The sequence below is a fragment of the Glycine soja genome, chromosome 11, assembly GCF_004193775.1.
Source record: "Glycine soja cultivar W05 chromosome 11, ASM419377v2, whole genome shotgun sequence".
NCBI classification, from domain to species: Eukaryota; Viridiplantae; Streptophyta; class Magnoliopsida; order Fabales; family Fabaceae; genus Glycine; species Glycine soja.
Window position 1 is genome coordinate 7,968,190 of NC_041012.1, and position 13,780 is coordinate 7,981,969.

A 13,780-nucleotide genomic window follows, 5' to 3' on the forward strand; every position below is an offset into this window, starting at 1 on the left:
TTTATACTATTATCTATTTTACATTAGTCTATAAATTTTTTTATAACATAATTATTATAAAAAATAATAAATTTATGATATATAATAAATTTATGTAAACAAATGCAAAATAAATATTTGAAAATTAATTTATATATGCAATTGTGTGTAACTTGTTTTTAAAAAATATAACTATTTTTTGGAAATTAAAATGTTATAATAATTTATAACAGTGAAGGATAAAAATAGATGACACTAAATTAAATTATTATTTTTATAATAGTTATAGATAATTTAATACTCAGAAGAAAAAAAAAAGATAATTTAATACATACACTATTTGGTGAGTCTGGTAAAAATAGTAAAAACTTGTACGTGGGTGGGTTAACGGCGGGGACAAAATAGTCACATTACAAAGGTGGATCTCCATCTGAAGAACATAACAGTGACATGCGATCTAAACTGTAACATAACAGAGCTTGAGTTGAGGCACCCTCACCAACACCAACACCAACACCCGCACCGACCAACGCAACAATGGCATCGGCGTTCGTCAAGCTCGATGATTCCCCTATGTTCCAGAGACAGGTTCGCTACTTTCATTCCATTCCTGGATCACACTTTTCGCAATCTAATAAGCTTCAATTCCAGCTTTGCTTCAGATTTGGTTTACTGATAGATACTCTGCCTTTGTCCTACAACATTATTATGCTTTCCTTTGCGCTTAGTTTCTCCTCATACTTTGTTTTTCTTCGCAAATCTTCAAATTGCTGCTAACACAAGCTTGGATTGAGTGTGAAATAACTGTTTCATAGCGAGCGAACCCGAATGATTCGTTAGTTTAGGATAGTGTTGATTGGAATTTGTGGAATGAGGCTTTAGTTTAGGACTTCTTTGGAATTTTTTCGTTGATTTCGATTGAGCAAAGAAATAGGGATTTATACGAGCTTTTTCTGAAAGGAAGGTATCTTCCATTGCCACTTTTTGTTGGATAGATTTGTCTTCTTGGTGCTTTATGATGTTCAGCTAGTCACCTTTTCTCTCTGTGTGTGTGTGTGTGTGTGTGTGTGTGAAGATGTGTTCTTCCTGTTTTGTTTGATGATGTTCCTTTTGTCTCCGGAAACCAGATTCCTTATTTTTTTTTTTACTTTTGTACTCCTTTACTCTCTTCAATTTCTGTAACTTGTGCTGTTTCTCCCCAAAATAAGTATGTGCCTATACATTTCCAATTATTTATATTGGTCAAGATTACTGGATTAGTAAGTTATTAGTTCTTTACTATTTTTTTATCAAGATGATTCCTTGCTGTAATTTTTTTTTTTGATGTGGGACAGTTATATTCTCTCGAAGAAACAACTGATGAGTTAACGGATCGGTGCCAGAAACTATATAAAGGGTGCAGGAAGTTTATGTAAGTGCTTAATGGCATTCATGTATAGAGTATTAGATCTGTTTTTACATGTACTAAGTTAATTCTTGATTTTGAATTTTTATTTTTATTTAGGAATGATTTTCTTGAATACAGCAGAAAGAAGTATAGGGCTAGTTTTTCTCCTCTGTTCATGGTTGTTTCAAGGGGATTTCTATTGTTGATCAAATATGCTAAGAAATTAGACAGCTTTGTTGCATTTGTGAGCCATGTTAACTCACCATTATCTTCTGATTCTTCTCGTTATTCTTTTTAGGAGAATTTCATATCTCACTCTCTAGTTGTACTTTCTCTAGTTTGTTTCTAATAGTATTCTTCCATAACTTTTCAATCTGTTTTTTGACACATTGAAGTTGGTCTATTAATTAAATGCAAATGTGTTTGAACTCAAAAATTGACGTTACCAAACTTGGCCATGAACTGGTATATGTGGAATATCTAAATATTAATGTTCACCAAGTTTAATTAAATGACTAGAGCCAGGGTCTTCTGTAATAATAAATTTTCATCTATTTGTAATTGTAGATAGTTATTGATTAATGATTGTGGTGGCTAAAAGATGTGGCTTTAAATGTACAAGCACCACATTTTGGTTGAAAATTTTACCAATCAAATTTGCCCAACAAACTATTTGTTGGAACCACTGAAGGTGAAGTTATTAATTCTTTATTCTGCAACTCCTCAGGACAGCTTTGGGGGAAGCATATAATGGAGAAATATCCTTTGCTGATTCATTAGAAGTATTTGGTGGCGGCCAAGATGACCCTGTCAGTGTATCAATTGGAGGTTGTTGAAATTTATTTTCATATGTTGTTTTACTTTCTCTTCTATTTCCGAAGCACAAACTTTGACATGGACACCACTATATGTGTGTGTGTCAAATGAAATTAAATGTAAACGACATAACAAAAAATTAAAATGATGATCAAGATTTGTATATTCTTGTATATTCATCTTTCTATGATAATGAGTCTCCCAAAATCATATTGAGAGACTTTATTTTTTAATATTTTATGTTACATTTTAAGCCAAGATTTATGAATGTTTGAAAAAAAATAATACTAGTGTCTTCGAAGTGTCCATCCATATGGAGGTGCAAGTGTTGGCTCAAGTGTCCGAGCTAATAACAAATTATTTTTAAACAGACACTTATTGAGGAGTATTCAATATGTGCCGTGCAAGTGTTTGAGAGGTCTCAGTGTCAGTTACATGCCTGGCACCCTAACACCTCAAGCAAGAGGAGTGTCCGTGCTTCATTTATGAAACAACTATATTTTGTGCACTGTTAAATGTGTTAGTAGCTTATAGTTTTAATTTAGTTTTCTTTAACTTATAAGAGGTTATTAAAAAATGACAGACCTTACCCTGATTTTAATTTTTTAATAAATAGATTTATATGTAGTTTTGGACCACTTTTTTCTTTTTACCATATAACTTTCTCAGGAACAGCCATGTCACCACTCAAGCTCCACATAAACTGCTTTGGTGCCTGATGATAATATATAATAAGTGGGATACCTTCTATCATGAAGACAGCACTGACCATTACTAAATGTAAGGTGTATTTTTCTTTCTAAAACTGTTTCTTTATGTAGGGCCTGTGATATCTAAGTTTATTACCACACTGCGTGAGCTAACTTCTTTTAAAGAGCTTCTTCGTTCACAGGTGAGTCCTTTAACCACAAAGCTGCACTTTTTTCCTTGGAAGTTTTAATAGTGACTATGAGACTTGTTACTTTAGGTGTTTGATCTTGAAGGCAATGGTTTTTTGGTCTGCTTATTCAACTACCTCAAATTTTCTAAAACAAACATTAAAAAAACTCTTGATTTATCTCACTTTAAACTGAATCGTAATAAATTTGACAGGATATAAGTTGGTTTAATGTATTGAGTGGAGTGCCCATATACTGATGGTGTTCAAAAGTCTAGTATTGATTGTGCAGATCATACACTTATCATTCATATAGTAGTAAAATGATAATTATGTGAGTTTTTCTCTTTTCTCCTTTTTACTTTGTTGTGTCTGTGAATTGTGTCATGTCAAAAGCAGGTCTAACTCGAAGAAACAAAAAAGTTTAAGAAATTAAGTAGTTCATTCCTCTAGAATCCAGAAAAATCAAATGGAACTTCAACAACAGTTTCCTTATTTTGAAAAAGTGAAGCAATGGGTAAATGATGACTAAAGCTATGGAAGTTCCCAGTTAACCTTTTCACCTAAAGAACGATAGTTCTAAAGGTTCCAACTTTGTCTGTAATAAAATTGGACTATACTTGAAAATTCTTTCTTTGTTTAAGCTTTTACTTTCATGAAAATTTGCTGCTTGCATCAGATCTGTTAGGTTGTATAGTAAAGGAATAAAGAGAAACACAAATTAAAGAGCAACACTTGTGTACTTATCTGTGGTGGGCAATTGCTAAAGCCATCTTAATGTTTTGTTGATGTAGATTTTTTTATTCGAGTAATTACATGACAGATTTCTTGTATAGGTAGAGCATGTGTTGATTGACCGGCTGACAGAGTTTATGAACGTTGATTTGCAAGATGCAAAGGTATTTTCTTTTTCTCTAGGCTTAATGTTTCTTTTGTAAAAGTTGTTTTATTATATATATAAATTAATTATTACATTACATTTACTTGATGCTTGTTTGTATCAGGATTCTCGCCGTCGTTTTGACAAAGCTGTGCATTCGTATGATCAGGTATTGAGAAAATAAAAAAGTCTATTTTCAAAGTTGATGATGATTTTTTTTAAAAGAAAAATTATTGTATATGCAAATATTACCAGTAATTTTGGTAAATCAAATTGGTGTTCATAAGTTAATGCTTCAATTTTCCTTGTGATGTTTAGATATTCTTATTACAGTTCAGTGCTTCTGTTGTACATTGTTTAAATGATAATTCCTTTCCTTTTGTGAGGCCTAGATATTCTTTTTGTGATGTCTCTTTTGGGTATCCATCCTATGTATTGTTCCTTTTTCTTTTCCTTAAGTCGTTTAGTTATTTATCAACTTCTAGGATTCCTCATAAGAGAGTTTCTTGGATGTTTTTTTTTTTTTTTTTTATATAACATGGATGATTTTAGTCCTTTGATGGTTAAACTTATCTTGTTTGTATTGGTTCATAAGAATTTTGGCTTTTTAAGGTAATTGACCATGATTTATGTGGATTAATTATTTTTTGCAATTATTTCTTAAGCCCTTTGTTTAATTTGTCTATTGACTGAACAGTTGTTTATGGTAAATTATACTTGGATGAAAGCCCTAGGTAATACCCCCAGGGCTACTCCTTATTAGTATTTGTGGTGATAAAAATTATTTTAGAATCAAACTTCTATTTTACAGTCTAAGTGCTCACATAAGCATTTAGGTAAGGCTTGCTTAATTTGACAGTGGCTTCAGTGCTAATTTAAGTCATCTACAGAAGCCTTGCCTATAAAGACATTCTCATGTTGCACTTGAATGCCTCTTTTGAAAGTGGTAATTTGCTTACATCCTCGATTTCAGCATCATAAATTTTTCATTTATCTAATGTTTTATGCATATTTGGACTATATTTAAACCAAAATACTCAATTTCTCAGAGTTACAATTAATTATGATCTCTAACATATTCATTATCTCTTTAATCCAGTCACGAGAGAAGTTTGTCTCTTTGAAGAAGAATACACCGGAAGATGTTGTTGCTGAATTAGAAGAGGTTTTCTGTATCAATTTTGTTTATGATAAATAGCTTCTAAAAAATTCTAGTCGTATCTGAGGTTTCCCTTAACTTTCATGTACTGTGTGTGCCATGATTTCAGATTATGGTGAAAAACTAATTTTGTGACTTCAGAAGAGACAACTTTAAAAGGATATTACTAAAATTATATCATGTGAAACTTACAACAACCAATCTCTCTTAGGTACTGCCCTGTCATCCAGAGTATTTCATAACTCATGGACTCTAAATGAGTCAATGTTGAGACTATGGCTGTTATGTTAATAGCATTATACCCTGAGATTAGCATCCTTTCTGAATTTAAAGGAACTCCAAAAGTCTGATAGAAACCTTGAACTAGTTAGTACCAAACCCAAAATAACTAAGGCTATGTTAAGAAAAGAAAAGAGTGGCTTTGTAGGGGATCACAACGAAATGGAAGAGAATGAAAAGGATTTTTTCATGTAACTAATTGCTGAGTTGGCAAGGTGGGAAAAACAGGTGATTCGGTTGTATTTTTTTATCAGCAAATCTGGTTGTATGGGGTATAAGGCTAGGAAGTGATAATTGAGAGGGTAGGCTGGAATTAGCTAGGACTTTGGGAGAGACTAGGCACTCTAACTTCCTATAACTTTTTTCCTTTTAGTTGTATTTTCTTCCGCACTATTTTTCACACAATCAGGTCCTGTATCACCTTTGAACAGGTCTTATATCATCAACAAACACTGTTAACTTTCAGCGTTACTCTGTTATAATTTTGGCACCTATAATTCATTGAGTGACTATTCATTATCACAAGCCATTATTCTTAATCCAGTCACGAGAGAAGTTTGTCTATTACAAGCACCTATAATATTACAAGGAAATAATTTCTATTACTATTTAATATTTATGAATGATGTGACATATATCTAGACATGTTACATCACAAACCATGGTCCATGCCAAGACACCAACAAGGATTATTATATTTTTTTTAAAAAAATTATTAGGAAAACCAACAGTTTTTTTTGGAGGACTAAATAGTCAAATTTACAATGATTAAAAACATAGTTAAGTCTTTTGTTTTTTAATTTTTGGCATATTTTTTTATGACTGTGTGAGTCGTATTATTTAATTAATTTTATCATACTCTGATCCATGGCAGGATCTACAAAACTCAAAATCAGCATTTGAGAAAAGTCGCTTCAATCTAGTATGTCTTCTACAATTATGAATCTTTTTTGCTGACATCTTCAGCTTTTCTTTTTATTATTATGAACCTGGCTATTGGGTTTTAAGGAGTGCAGGTAAACTCTCTCATGAATATTGAAGTGAAAAAGAAGTACGAGTTCTTGGAGTCCATTAGTGCAATAATGGATGCTCATTTGAGATATTTTAAACTGGTCTGTAAATTGGTGGCAATTCTTCATAAGTGAATGTTCAACTCTTTTTCTTTTATGCTTTTAATTATTACTTTGTACTAAACAAGTTATCTTTTGCTTTAGGGTTATGACTTACTAAGCCAAATGGAGCCCTATATTCACCAGGTATTAAGTGTACTCTTTTGTTTCCCACAAGCAAATATATTGAAGATAAAATTATGAACATACTTGATACAACAGTTGAAAAAGGATGACAATTGGCATGCTTCATTCATTTTTAGTAGCCAAAACTGACCTTATTAAATTGAAGCTAGAGTATTTTATTTGCTAATTTCAAACAACAATATTTAGCACTTGATTGGCATAGATGAAGTACCCTTTACAAGTGTGTAAAACTTAATGTCAATTTCTCACTACCTTCACTATTGAGTGTCATAATTTTCCTCGTATAATACAGTCTCCTTATTTGTAATTTTGTTGGCCTTGGAAGAATTGACTTAGCATAGGGATGACACTACTTTGTGACAAAATGTAAATAAGAACAATGGGAGTTATGAACTTGTGAACTTTCAATCACTTGTACAAAAAATTGTTTCTCCCACATTAAAAAGTTGCTCTATCTCTTGAAAAGGAAAAAAAGGAAACTATCGTGTAAGACGAGTTTTAAGGTCAAAATGTGCTTAACCTTTCTCTTAGATATCTCTTGCACTATCTTTACTAGGACTGTATAGCTCTACCATTTTCTTGCTTGTTCTATGCTGTGGGTTCTTCTATGTGATTTGGGGCATGTTATGTATGAGCATTTTTATACATTGTGACACTACAAAATGTTTTCTTTGACAGTTTTATTTTATAATGATCAACTTTGAAGTAATCTCTTTAATATTTGATGATGGTGGCTATCAATGACTCATACCTAGATTGTTGCATGAAAATTATGACCTGATTTTACTTTTGTGTATTTTCCTGAAATTAGGTGCTAACATATGCACAGCAATCAAAAGAACTTGCTAATATTGAGCAAGATAAGCTTGCAAAACGGATTCAGGAATACAGAACACAGGCAGAGCTGGAGAATATACGAGCTTCTAGCAATTATATAGAAACCGTTCTAGGTTCTGATGGCACCCATGTTGTGGGTTTGAACTCTTACAGAAGTTTTGAAGCAGGGGTGCAACCTGCAACAACCAAAGGGGAGGCAAGTAATTGGCCTTTTCTGGTTAATATGTGAAAGTTCTCCTGTTTATGACTTTATGTTAAATACATTGGTTTTCATTTATATTTTCCCTTTTTCTTTATTTTGTGTCTTCTAAATTTAATTTTTACCCTCGCTTACAGGTTCAAACAGTTAAACAGGGTTATCTGTTAAAACGATCATCAAGCTCACGTGGAGATTGGAAACGGAGGTTCTTTGTACTTGATAACCAAGGGAATTTATATTATTACAGAGTGAAGGGTGTCAAACCCATGGTAGTTATTTTTGTCTTTATTTGTTTTGACCTATCAAGCAATTTGCTAATGTTTACTTCCAAATCTGTCCCCAGGGCTCTCAGTCATATAATTATACTCGCTCGTCTGAACAAAACAGTGGCATGTTTGGTAGATTCCGTACAAGACACAATAGGGCCACATCTCTAAATGAGGATATTTTAGGTTCTTGTATGGTTGATCTGTGCACATCCACTATAAAGATGGATGCAGATGATACAGATTTACGTCTTTGCTTCCGAATAATTTCTCCCTCAAAATCATACACACTACAGGTGACTGATTGACTTATTTCATATATTTAAATGATTCATAAAACAAGCCACTGTATTGTGTCCACCTATCTTGGTGATAACCAAACATAATTTCTGATCTTGTATTGATCTCTCATTTGTGTGATACAATTTTTCTATTTCAGGAGAAAATAGACATTTTGTTGGTTAAAGTTGTAGTTTTGAGTCTTTTAGATTGAGCTTCTTTGTTAGATCTTGTATCAAATTCTGTGTGCTGGCTTGGTCTAGTTCTGGATTGGTTTTTCGAAGCTGATTTTCCAAATTTGTTTCATCAGGCTGAAAATGAAGCTGATAGGATGGACTGGGTAAACAAAATTACTGGAGCTATCACATCGCTTTTTAATTCTCAGTTTCTTCAACAGGTTATCTGTTCAAACTTTTTGAAGCATAGCATCCTGCCAAGATGTCCATATAAGATGTTATATCAACACTAATTCATTCATAATTGCTGCAGCCTCAATTTGGTAGAGTGCATTCACAGAATAAAAACTCAGCAGCTGGTGCTTCTTTGGCAAGTCAATCAGAGGATAGTCAGAAATCATTGAGGGATGGCATATATTCCAAGGAAGTGGTTAGTGTGTCAAAGATTTTAAGGGGAATTCCTGGGAATGATAAATGTGCTGAGTGCAGTGCTCCTGATCCAGACTGGGCATCTCTAAACCTTGGCATATTGCTGTGTATTGAATGCTCTGGAGTGCATCGAAATCTTGGTGTTCATGTCTCAAAGGTGCATTCTTTCAGATATAGATGCAAACCATTTATTTACGTGATTATGTCTATCTCTATTGTTGCAAATAATAATACTAAATGTACTTAGGAAATAGCATGTTCATGTATCTCCTGTTAAAATGCATTTATTATTCATGGGCATTATATTAGCGTCTAGAAAGTTGCACTGGATTAATATTAGCTTAGGAAATAATCTCCACTATGTCTCTATGAAGCGCCTAGATATACAGATGCCTTGCATAACCAATCTACTGCATTCTACTGAATGAGAAAGCATTCCAATTCACATTCTCTGTAAAATATTATGTTCTATCTTTCTCTAAATTTTCCCTCTAAATTTTAACGTGGCATTAGAGTGTTACCATCTTCTGTGACTTGTTCCAATTCCACTGTCATGTTCCTAAAAATATGGAATTATTTTGTTTTCAATAGCATTCTTCTCTTTTCCGAGCAGTCATCTACATATTTTCATTCCGGCCAGTTCAAATCTTCTCTTTCATTATCTTCACCACAGCTCTGCTTGAATCATCTCCATCTGTGGCCTTCTTTTGGGTAGAAACAGTGTTTCCACCTTGGTTTCCTTTTCCCAACATTTTGTCCTCTCACCCAATGCATTCAATCACTTTTCTGGCCTCTGCTGCTACTGGAAAAATTTTCTAGCGATTTTTCCAGCAAAACTACTGCAATCAGAATCAGCATCAGTTGATCTATGAGCTGGTGAAGTACTGAAGTTTCAGCTCCATCTGACATCCCATGTGCACGCAATTACCGTCCAGCACTTTTCCTCCACATGCCTCCCCTTCTAGCTGTGCGTGGAGGCACATCCAGCCATTTTCTGGCAACCCATTGGCACCATTTTGGTTAGAGAAATGTTAGGAACACACTCTCAGACACACTCTTTTGAACACATTCTCTCTTATTGGTTGAAATTGATTGAAAATGACCCAATTTTGTGGGTCCCACATCATATTTAATGATCCTCTCTCCTGATTTTGTAGTTTCCAATAAATTTTAATCAATTAAAAAGAGTGTGTTTGAAGATTGAAGAAGTGTGTTAGAAAGATAGGAGCCTATATATATAGATAGATAGATAGATAGATAGATAGATAGATATTGAATTATAGATGTCTTGCATAATCTATGTACCACATTCAACTGAATAAGAAAGCATTTCCCATTCTCAAAATTCTCTCTAAGATATTCTTTTCTATCTTTCTCTAAATCTCCCCTTCTAAATTCAACATCTATGTGGATATAAGAGCATTTTGTAACTTTATTGAAGTTTGTCTCGAAGTTTATCTTTACCATTGAAGCATCCATAGTTTGAGGTGGTGAAGATTTAATTCTTTTTCTTGCTCTAGGATAGTTATATTGCACTAAAGTGCTTGCATATTTTTGCAACTCTTTTTTTCTTGCCAAGGGTTTTCATTTTAAGAATTCATTAGCTTTGACTTTTGAGAAATAATACACACTTTTTTTTGTCTTTATAATTGATCTGAGTCAATTTTCTTAAATAATGCGATTTCTGATTTGATATTAAAAACCGATTATCATTTTCTTAAGGTAATTATATTTTATCTGTGAATTGCAGGTGAGATCTATAACATTAGATGTTAGGGTTTGGGAAAATACCGTTCTAGAGTTATTTGATAACTTAGGTAATGCTTATTGTAATTCTGTCTGGGAGGGCTTGCTTCTACTTGATCATGAAAGGTAAATTATGGCTTTCCTTAGCAATGCACATTGTGTCCTATCAATGTATCATGTTGAGTGACTGAGTATTTAAGCTCGTAATCCTTCATTTTGGGAATAATTACCTGCAGGTTAGGTGAATCAAATGTGCCTATGAAACCTTGCTCTACAGATGCCTTCCAACACAAGGAGAAGTACATCCAAGCAAAGGTAAGCAGTTTCTGTTCAATTTCAATTTTTATTGATGCAACTGGAAGCTTTCATGGTTTACTGCTATAGAGGCAGCTTGATATGTTAGACATGTGACAAATTCTTTCCATGAGTAAGATAGCACAACTCTTTCATTTTAAATTTATGTCTGTTTAATAATGATATTCTAAACACTTCAGAAATTTTTTAAAAATTGTTTTATTGACGAGTTCATTGAGGTATTTGTTCATATTCTTAAGCACCAGTATTCGGGATTAAGTTGGAAATGTTTTTGAATTATCTAAAGTCTTAAGGATTATGAAGGTTTTATCTAAGAATTTAGGAAGTTATGTAGTTTGGACTTCAATTGGAATTGAAGAATGTCTTGTGGATTTTACTTCACCTTTCTGGTCATAATAATTACTTGTTTTCATTGCTAATAGAATTTGAAATAGGATAGTTGATGCTTACTTCTATGGAGATTATGTACCCAGATCACTGCACTTTGTGAATAAATGAATTAGGTTGGTAATCTTTTATAATTGGATTTCCATCTTTGGATTCTCTTATTTTTGTTGCTCTGTGTCTTTCTCTACATATTGTTTCTGCCAGTCCTATGTCAGTTTTACATTTTGACATTTAATGTTATGTATTGCTGTATTATGATATATCTGTTAGGAAGCCTCTGCTTTCTTCACAGCTTTTATTGTGACCTAAATATTGTTGTAACTCTTGTTTTCCTTAATCAGTATGTAGAGAAATCACTGATCATCCGAGAAGAGGATATACCTGGGAATCCTTCAGTTTCCATAAGAATCTGGCAAGCAGTTCAGGCTGTAAATGTACGAGAAGTGTATCGCCTTATTGTCACATCAACATCAAATCTGATAAACACAAAGTATTATGATGAGTCTCACCATGCTGCTGATGCCAAAGGGCATCAGCATGATCCTGAAGCCTGTCTGAGAGTTGAAGAGACTACTGAGACAGAGAGGTGTTTCCGTGGATGGTCATTATTACATCTGGCATGTCATTCTGGCAGTGCACTGATGGTTGAGTTGTTGCTCCAATTTGGTGCTGATGTAAACATGTGTGACTATCATGAAAGAACTCCCTTGCACCATTGCATTACAAGTGGGAAAAATCAATTGGCAAAGTTTCTATTAAGAAGGTAATACTTTTATTTTAAGCCGTTTGCATGAAGCTTGCACACATTCATCTCTAACACAAACTTCCAATGAAAGCATAAACTAACATGCCATTTTACCAGGGGTGCAAGGCCGTCAGTTAAAGATGCCGGAGGACTCACTGTACTTGAAAGAGCAATGGAGAGGGGAGCAATAACTGACGAAGAACTATTTATCTTGCTTGCTGAATGCCAGTGAAGATGGATCTGGTATATATATATATATTAGGAATGTTGAAGATATGCTGTTGTTCATTAAGAAAAAGAAAGTTCAATTTCTTAATTTTGAATGCCTAATTCATCGAAAGGAATTTCATTAACTTTTTAATTCATCTGGATCCATATTTGTTGCGGTTACTATAGAAAACATTTAACACGTAACTCTTAATGAAAATTTTAAAATATATTCATTAAGTTACTTCCACAAAAAAGATAACCTCGTTTTAGCCGATTCATTGTTCTTTCAAGTTTGACTCGCTTTTTATTTATAAAAACATTGTAAGTGTTTTTTTAATTACACAATTTTAATTTAACTATCATTCAATTTGAAATTTATGAAGCAAAAAAAAAAAATGAAGCAAAATTCAATTTGAAATTTAAAAATATCGATCATTATGTACTGTAATTTATTTTAAAAATTGAAGAATGGACAGATTGTGTTAAGGTAAGAATGTACATACTGAAATTGAATGTTCGAAAATTATGTTATATATATATGATGGATTTCACGCTTAATCTTGCCTATTCTGATTTTCTCATGTAACTATAATAAATGAGAGGTTTTTTTTTTTTTTTTTTTTTCTGAATTGAGAGTTGTTCTAGTTTTGTAGTTAGGTAACAATACGAATAAAATATATTAGTGAATAGTAAAAAGATTTATTTAAAACAATAAAATTAAGCACGTGTTAGCAATAAATGTTTTTATTTTTTGTTTTTACTCTTCCAAAAAATAAAAATAATGATAAGCCAGTTCAAAAAACAACATTTGAATGATTATTCTTATAGTTTAATTAGCTGTGTATGTTTGGGATCCTAGCTTAAATTTAGAAAAAAGTTTTTCTTTGAAAAAATAAGCTATTTTGATGAAACTAAAAATTTGTAGCCTATGATTACTCTCTAACAGCTTATTTTTTCTTTGAGCTGTTTTTATATTATTTTATTATGTAAAAGTTGATTTTTTTGGTTGCATCAAAACAAAATAAATTAATTATGCAAATTTATTCAAATAAAAATTGATTATAATTTAATTACTAGAAGTATGATGTCTGAGATAAGACAATTATAAAAATAGTTAATTATACATATAATTAATTATTAAAATAATTTAATCTTCACAATTGTTTTGTCTTAAACACAACATATACTTCTAATAATTTTATTGTTAAATTTGATAAAAACAAATATTTACTTCACATCGTCAAATAATACTATACTTTTTTTGGGTACAAAATAATACTATCATATTTTAATAGTTTTAAAACAAAGCTTATACAATTTTATTCATTATATTTGTTATTATTAAAATGAAATAGAAAGATAAAATTTAATCTTGTTATTTATTTTCAGTCAAACAAATACAAAATATTTGTTGTTTTCCATTTTATCTCCTACCAAATAATTTAAGATTTATTTTTCGTCACTTTTATTTATTTATTTATTTTTCTCTCACCTACTCCATATCTCATCTTAAATACACTCACGATTTGATACTCCATATATTTATCTAATGGTGAAA

General features: G+C 32.1%; 1 protein-coding gene across 6 annotated transcripts; it reads left to right on the top strand.

The window, feature by feature from the left end:
- The first annotated feature begins 411 nt into the window (after positions 1 to 411).
- On the top strand, positions 412 to 12,421 carry LOC114375652 (ADP-ribosylation factor GTPase-activating protein AGD2-like). 6 transcript variants are annotated; one of them, XM_028333495.1, is made up of 19 exons: positions 412 to 567; positions 1,314 to 1,390; positions 2,094 to 2,194; positions 3,004 to 3,074; positions 3,896 to 3,958; positions 4,064 to 4,108; positions 5,039 to 5,104; positions 6,252 to 6,299; positions 6,394 to 6,489; positions 6,592 to 6,633; positions 7,445 to 7,666; positions 7,807 to 7,938; positions 8,013 to 8,231; positions 8,525 to 8,611; positions 8,704 to 8,976; positions 10,570 to 10,691; positions 10,802 to 10,880; positions 11,609 to 12,030; positions 12,130 to 12,421. In XM_028333495.1, exons 1-19 carry the CDS (start codon positions 517 to 519, stop codon positions 12,242 to 12,244), a joined length of 2,331 nt encoding a protein of 776 aa, XP_028189296.1. In that variant the 5' UTR covers positions 412 to 516; the 3' UTR covers positions 12,245 to 12,421. The 6 variants fall into 6 exon arrangements, with proteins under 6 accessions (XP_028189296.1, XP_028189298.1, XP_028189299.1 ...); XM_028333497.1 differs by lacking the exon at positions 5,039 to 5,104; XM_028333498.1 differs by lacking the exons at positions 412 to 567; positions 1,314 to 1,390; positions 3,004 to 3,074 and adding an exon at positions 2,852 to 2,962.
- Positions 12,422 to 13,780: the final 1,359 nt, after the last annotated feature.